This window comes from Coregonus clupeaformis, chromosome 20 (genome assembly GCF_020615455.1).
Source record: "Coregonus clupeaformis isolate EN_2021a chromosome 20, ASM2061545v1, whole genome shotgun sequence".
Lineage (NCBI taxonomy): Eukaryota > Metazoa > Chordata > Actinopteri > Salmoniformes > Salmonidae > Coregonus > Coregonus clupeaformis.
This window is the reverse complement of record NC_059211.1, coordinates 50,034,773-50,042,765: the sequence shown is the minus strand read 5'-3', so window position 1 is coordinate 50,042,765 and position 7,993 is coordinate 50,034,773. Positions and strand designations below refer to the sequence as shown.

General features: G+C 38.9%; 1 protein-coding gene across 3 annotated transcripts in view; it reads left to right on the top strand.

Moving 5' to 3' along the window:
- Nucleotides 1-4,355: 4,355 nt before the first annotated feature.
- Nucleotides 4,356-7,993, top strand: part of LOC121534076 (complement factor H) — a 28,199-nt gene continuing 24,561 nt past the window's right edge. Inside the window, exon 1 of one of the 3 annotated variants that reach the window (XM_045205546.1) lies at nucleotides 4,356-4,483. In XM_045205546.1, coding sequence (XP_045061481.1) covers nucleotides 4,414-4,483 — 70 coding nt within the window. In that variant the 5' untranslated portion in view covers nucleotides 4,356-4,413. The remainder of the gene's footprint in view (nucleotides 4,484-7,993) is intronic. The other 2 variants (XM_041840528.2, XM_041840527.2) reach the window with 2 other exon arrangements.

Here is a 7,993-nt window from a genome sequence, read left to right as displayed (position 1 = left end):
CTACAATCTTGTCCCTGACATCCTTGCAGAGCTCTTTGGTCTTGGCCATGGTGGAGAGTTTGGAATCTGATTGATTGATTGCTTCTGTGGACAGGTGTCTTTTATACAGGTAACAAACTGAGATTAGGAGCACTCCTTTAAGAGTGTGCTCCTAATCTCAGCTTGTTACCTGTATAAAAGACACCTGGGAGCCAGAAATCTTTCTGATTGAGAGGGGGTCAAATACTTATTTCCCTCATTAAAATGCAAATCAATTTATAACATTTTTGACATGTGTTTTTCAGGATTTCTTTGTTGTTATTCTGTCTCTCACTGTTCAAATAAACCTACCATTAAAATTAAAGACTGATCATTTCTTTGTCAGTGGGCAAACTTACAAAATCAGCAGGGGATCAAATACTTTTTTCCCTCACTGTATATATAATAGAATTATTGTAAAATTAACTGTGTTCGTGGGGTGTAGATAGTGGGTGTGGACCGGGAGTGGAGGCCTGGGCGTTGTTGTTCACTAGTTTACTCCAAGTAGGGGAAGGATGGTGGGGTTGAAAAGTAATAAAGGGGAGTATATATATAAAAAACATGGGGGATTGGAAGTGATGCAGACAATTACTTTGATAGAAGATACAATCTATCTGCAATATTAAGCTGATCCACCAGCAGATGGAGTGTCTTGTGAGGAAGACATAACAACATGTCACTCCATGTTCGTCAAACTTTGCTCTGTAAGTCTTTCAACGTTCCCAACCATCTGCTATCTCAACCTGTCTAATGTAACTGATAACCACTCTATATTCTAATGTAACTGATAACCACTCTATATTCTAATGTAACTGATAACCTCTCTATATTCTAATGTAACTGATAACCTCTCTATATTCTAATGTAACTGATAACCACTCTATATTCTAATGTAACTGACAATCACTCTATATTCTAATGTAACTGATAACCATTCTATATTCTAATGTAACTGATAACCACTCTATATTCTAATGTAACTGATAACCACTCTATATTCTAATGTAACTGATAACCACTCTATATTCTAATGTAACTGATAACCACTCTATATTCTAATGTAACTGGTAACTACTCTATATTCTAATGTAACTGATAACCACTCTATATTCTAATGTAACTGATTTATATTCTAATGTAACTGATACCCACTCTATATTATAATGTAACTGATAACCACTCTATATTCTAATGTAACTGATAACCACTCTACACTATAATGTAACTGATAACCATTCTATAGACTAATTACTAGAATCTTTGTTCTGATTGACGCAAGCCATACTTAGTCTGCAACGAGAACATATTGCAATGCCTAGCTACATATTTGAGTAGTGTTTGAACGCTGTACGGTAGTTCATGGTTATGTAAACACATTGCAACTGCTGACTAATAACATGTGGTGCAGACAAGGATGGGGGTAGTCCTTATTGAGAAACAGAGGTAGGGGGTCACTGCTCCCGAGTGGCGCAGTGGTCTAAGGCACTGCATCGCAGTACTAGCTGTGCCACTAGAGATCCTGGTTCGAATTCAGGCTCTGTCGTAGCCGGCCGCGACCGAGAGACCCGTGGACGGCGCACAATTGGTCCAGTGTCGTCCAAGGTAGGGGAGGGTTTGGCCGGCAGGGATGTGGGTTTGTTTCCCACGTGGGGCCAGTATGAAAAAAATAAAAAAACATGTATGCATTCACTAACTGTAAGTCGCTCTGGATAAGAGCGTCTGCTAAATGACTAAAATGTAAAAATGTCAATGGGTCACATAAAGGACAACTCAGGAAGTTCAACAACTCAATATTACCCAACAGCTAAACACATGTTTTCTGACTTCTCGGTTAAACCCTCATACTACCGACTGTGGTAATTTTGACCCCAGAGGCATGTTTTTTTATCAAAGCCCAAGGGTGGTTTATTCAATTCTTCTAATTTTTCATGATTTTGTCATTTAACTTGTTCTTAACAAATATAAATCATTGTTTAGTGTTACTGTATCAATAATTCAAGTCTTTTGGGGTCATTTTGACCACATCAAAAACACCTAATTCCGCCTATAGTAATTTGATAAATAGGACCCTTATTTTAATCCAGGTTTCTCTGGAGACATAATGACAAGTTTCCATACCACTAGAGGGTGGAGGGGGACCTGTTTTAGAGATTATGACAAGATATACAAATCGTTTGCCAAGATACTGTATAACACCCCATGCACTTGCCTAAGATTGTACTTTGTTATACTACATATGGAATGACTGTACAAAACCAAAATCACCTTATTGCTGTGCAAAAAAATGTTGTGCCAATGGTATACAAAGTTTGCCAATGATATAAATACTTGATAGAACAATATGCTTAGTTTCAGTCAAAACAGCTCATAAAATTATGTCAGTGTTATGAATACTTGGTAGAACTGTAGTACAGAAACCAGCTACCCTCTGAATGTACACATACTGCTGTATTGGTGTGTATTTCCTGTTATTCTACAGGAAATGTTACATAAATACCAGAATTCCTCTAATACCCACCAATATTATATATGTGCAACTTGTTATGGAATGTGGGTTGCTATAACATTTTGTTTGAAGGAATTTTGAGTATTTGGGCTTGCTTTTTGAAGCAAGGCCCTACCAATCCCATTGCTTCACTAGCAGCAATGCTAATGCTGGCTGTGGGGTAAATACATAAAGAAAACTGAGCCATATGCTTGGTCATTGTCTCTCAGAATCAATGGATGAATCGCTTTTTGACAATAAAATTAAGCATATTTATAATTTTGGTGTACCACCCCTTTAAATCTTTTTACCACATAAATATGACCAAATTCAAAAAACTAAATGATACTACAATTAAATGATGGTAAATCAGCTTTTTTGTACTAATGTGGATTGTATTCTCGAAAAAAGCTGCACATTATTTAAGGGACGAATGTATATTTTTGTTTTACAGAATATGCAGAATATGTTTTATTTTATTTATTTCAGATAACATTATTTACATGCCTAATGATGTTTTGATAAGAATTAAGTAGATTTGTTGACCCCAGTTGGTAATCCATGTATGTAAAATGTTGGTAGTATTAGGGTTAAGTCAGGGCAGATTTCAGTCTGTCACTTATGTTGTCCTGAAAAGTCCATCACTAAAAATGCTACTATATTTTAATTGAAAATTGAGTTTTATCTCATAATACCAGTAGTGTGGTTTCAAAGGTTGGAAGCCTCAGATTAAGCCATCTATTTGGTTACTGCAAATGATTACCGGAGGTTTACATAACAAATGAACCCTTTTCTGGAATACTTTATTTATTCAGTAAAAGACAAACAAGTCAGATCCAGTTTCCACATTCAGAGACATTCATTTAAAACATACATTAGCTACATTTATTGTCACAATAAAATTATGTTTTTGATTATGTTCAAAATTTCAGCAACACAATACCCTTATTGAGAGCAATGGTTTCAGGTTCTCCAGTAGAATAGAAAGGCTGAATATAATCGATGCACACTTTGGGTTTCAACTTGTAAATAGTACACAGTGGATTTGGCAATGGAAATATCTAGATGCCGGGAAATGTGCAATGATAACAATTCCCAACAAAACATTGTAGTTTTGCCAGACCTAACAACTCCCTCCCTCAGGCTTAGTTGTTTGTCTTTCACAACACTGTTCGCTTTCCGTGACCCTTGGTGTCTCAACCAGACATCATGTGGTCACTTGCCCTTCTCCCCCATCCCCTCCCCTCCTCGTCTTTCTCCATTTACAGTTATCCTCTACTTCCACCTCTGCATGCCCCTGCAGCCTGTGGCTCACTGTGTTACAATACAGGACATGTGTTACCTTCTAATTTTAGTGTGCTGTGTGTGTGATGCGTGATTTAAAGGAGTCAGGCGCAGGAGGGTAAATCACAGTATACAGAGTTTATTCCGTGATCCAGTGTAACCAGTCCAGTGCGCAAAACAGGAGCACTGGAACAAACATGCACACGGGGAAAATAGCCCAGCAATACAAAATACTGAGTTCAACCGAGCTACTAATCCTCACAATGAACAATCACCCACAAGGACAAGGGGGGCAGAGGGAACACTAAACACGTACTAATGAGGGGAATATGAACCAGGTGTGTGTAATTGACAAGACAAGACATATGGAATGATGAGATATGGAGCGGCAGTGGCTAGAAGGCCGGTGACGACGAACGCCGAAGTCTGCCCGAACAAGCAGGGGAGGCAGCTTCGGAGGAAGTCGTGACAGTGTGTTGCTGTTGAGTTGCGTGACGGACTGTAACTTGAGAGGGCTCTGGCAAATCATTAACCGACAGGAGTTCATTTAACTACTGCAACTCTGTCTGTGACCCACAACATCCCAACACTCTCACTGGTGACAGACAACAGGAGATGAAGTCAAAATGCGATTGATAACTCTCAGCTTTGTCCTTGCACTGTGGTTTTGTACACTCACCTTTGTGAAAGGTCAAGGTAAGATATCTCTGCCTGACTGAAATATTACAGATATAAGAAGTTATGTTTGGTTTGTGTAATTTTCCATGCATGCATCGGTGAGACAGCATGTCGAGTTCACACTTGGGATCATGTTGAAATCAGTTCTTACCAACGTATGGAAAGAATTGTGTTTGACCAGATACAATGTTATTTCTCTGTGAATAATTTAACAACTGTCTTTAAGCATGCTTATAGAGAAGGGCACTCAACATGTACTGCCCTGACACAAATGACTGATGATTGGCTGAAATAAATTGATAATAAGATGATTGATGGAGCTGTTGTGTTAGACTTCAGTGCAGCCTTTGATATTATTAACCATCATCTGTTATTGAAAACTCACATGTTATGGCTTTCCATCATCGGCCATATCACGGAGTGAGACCTATCTATCTAATAGACACAGTGTTTTCTTTAACCGCTTAAGGATCGGATCCATTTTTTCAATTTTCGCCTAAAATGACATACCCAAATCTAACTGCCTGTAGCTCAGGACCTGAAGCAAGGCTATGCATATTCTTGATACCATTTGAAAGGAAACACTTTGAAGTTTGTGGAAATGGGAAATTAATGTAGGAGAATGTAACACATTAGATTTGGTAAAAGATAATGCAACATAAAAATATGCTTTTTCTATGTTATTTTTTTGTTCCATCATCTTTGAAATGCAAGAGAAAGGCCACAATATAATATTGCAGTTTAGGCGCAATTTTGATTTTGGCCACTAGATAGTAGCAGTGTGTGTGCAAAGTTTCAGATTGATCCATTGAAGCATTGCAATACTGGACTATTTTGTATCAAGTCTGCCCAAATGTGCCAAATTGGTCAATTGATACATTTTCAAGTACATAACCACACAAAACATTATATGGTAATACAAAATGTAAGTTTACACACTCCCAGGAATGTCATACATGATGGATCATTAGCTTATACACTCACTTTCACACATCGGGGTGGGTGTGGAGCCAGAGACAGCAGGGGTTCAAACTGTAGAACCCAATTCCTACATTTGAATATAAAAATGGATTTGTTCAAACAAAACTATGCTATATTTTATCTCTGGGACCCTTAAGATGACAAATCAGAGCAAGATTACTGAATGTAAGTACATTATTTACCTTCAGAGGTGAATGTACCAAACCAGTTGCTGTGATTCGTTTTTTGTTGTAATGCACTCTCCTCAAACAATAGCATGGTATTTTATCACTGTAATAGCTACTGTAAATTGAACAGTGCAGTTAGATTAACCATAATTTTAGCCTTCTGCCCATATAAGACATGTCTACAGTGCCTTGCAAAAGTATTCATCCCCCTTGGCGTTTTTCCTATTTTGTTGAATTACAACCTGTAATTTAAATGGATTTTTATTTGGATTTAATTCAATGGACATAGACAAAATAGTCCAAATTGGTGAAGTGAAATGAAAAAAATAACTTGTTTCAAAAAATTCTAAAACATAAATAACGGAAAAAGTGGGGCATGCATATGTATTCACCCACTTTGCTTTGAAGCCCCTAAATAAGATCTGGTGCAACCAATTACCTTCAGAAGTCACATAATTAGTTAAATAAAGTCCACCTGTGTGCAATCTAAGTGTCACATGATCTGTCACATGATCTCAGTAAATATACACCTGTTCTGAAAGGCCCCAGAGTCTGCAACACCACTAAGCCAGGGGCACCACCAAGCAAGCGGCACCATGAAGACCAAGGAGCTCTCCAAACAGGTCTGGGACAAAGTTGTGGAGAAGTACAGATCAGGGTTGGGTTATAAAAAAATATCAGAAACTTTGAACATCCCACGGAGCACCATTAAATCCATTATTAAAAAATTGAAAGAATATGGCACCACAACAAACCTGCCAAGGGAGGGCCGCCCACCAAAACTCACAGACCATGCAAGGAGGGCATTAATCAGAGAGGCAACAAAGAGACCAAAGATAACCCTGAAGGAGCTGCAAAGCTCCACAGCGGAGATTGGAGTATCTGTCTAAAGGACCACTTTAAGCCGTACACTCCACAGAGCTGGTCTTTACGGAAGAGTGGCCAGAAAAAAGCCAATAATAAGCAAACACGTTTGGTGTTCGCCGAAAGGAATGTGGGAGACTCCACAAACATATGGAAGAAGGTACTCTGGTCAGATGAGACTAAAATGGAGCTTTTTGGCCATCAAGGAAAACGCTATGTCTGGCGCAAACCCAACACCTCTCATCACCCCAAGAACACCATCCCCACAGTGAAGCATGGTGGTGGCAGCATCATGCTGTGGGGATGTTTTTCATCGGCAGAGACTGGGAAACTGGTCAGAATTGAAGGAATGATGGATGGAGCTAAATACAGGAAAATTCTTGAGGGAAACCTGTTTCAGTCTTCCAGAGATTTGAGACATGGACGGAGGTTCACCTTCTAGCAGGACAATGACCCTAAGCATACTGCTAAAGCAACACTCGACTGGTTTAAGGGGAAACATTTAAATGTCTTGGAATGGCCTAGTCAAAGCCCAGACCTCAATCCAATTGAGAATCTGTGGTATGACTTAAAGATTGCTGTACACCAGCGGAACCCATCCAACTTGAAGGAGCTGGAGCAGTTTTGCCTTGAATAATGGGCAAAAATCCCAGTGGCTCGATGTGCCAAGCTTATAGTGACATACCCCAAGAGACTTGCAGCTGTAATTGCTGTAAAAGGTGGCTCTACAAAGTATTGACTATGGGGGGGTGAATAGTTATGCACGCTCAGGTTTTAATTTTTTTTTGTCTTATTTCGTCAAAGTGGTAGGCATGTTGTGTAAATCAAATGATAGAAACCCCCCCAAAAATCAATTTTAATTCCAGGTTGTAAGGCAACAAAATAGGAGAAATGCCAAGGGGGGTGAATACTTTCGCAAGCCACTGTATGTCCTGGAAAGTTTGCTAATCATATTAGCGCACGTTAGATCAACCATCCCGTATACGGGACACTGATCCCGTAGAGGTTAATGGAAGCTTCTCTAACGTAAAAGATATCAACTGTGGTATTCCACAAAGGAGCTGTCTTAGCCTTTTACTGTTTTCTATTTTTACTAATGATCTACCACTAGCCTTAATCAAAGCCTGTGTGTCTATGTACGCAGATGATTCAACATTATACACACGGTGGTCCCAGGTAGCTAGTGAAATCACTGCAACCCTAAACAAAGAACTGTAGTCAGTTTTAGAATGGGTGGCTAGTAATAACCTAGTCCTGAACATATCTAAAAACCAAAATCACTGAATTTGGTACATGTCATTCCCTAAGTACTAGACCTCAGCTGAATCTTCTAATTAATGATGTGACCATTGAGCAAGTAGAGGAAACTAAACTTCTTGGTGTTACCTTAGATTGTAAACTGTCATCGTCAAGGCATTTTATTAAATTGTTGTTAATATGGGGAGAGGTCTGTCTGTGGTAAAAATATACCCTGCATTTTTAACACCACGCTGGACTAAACAATTTCTGCAGGCTA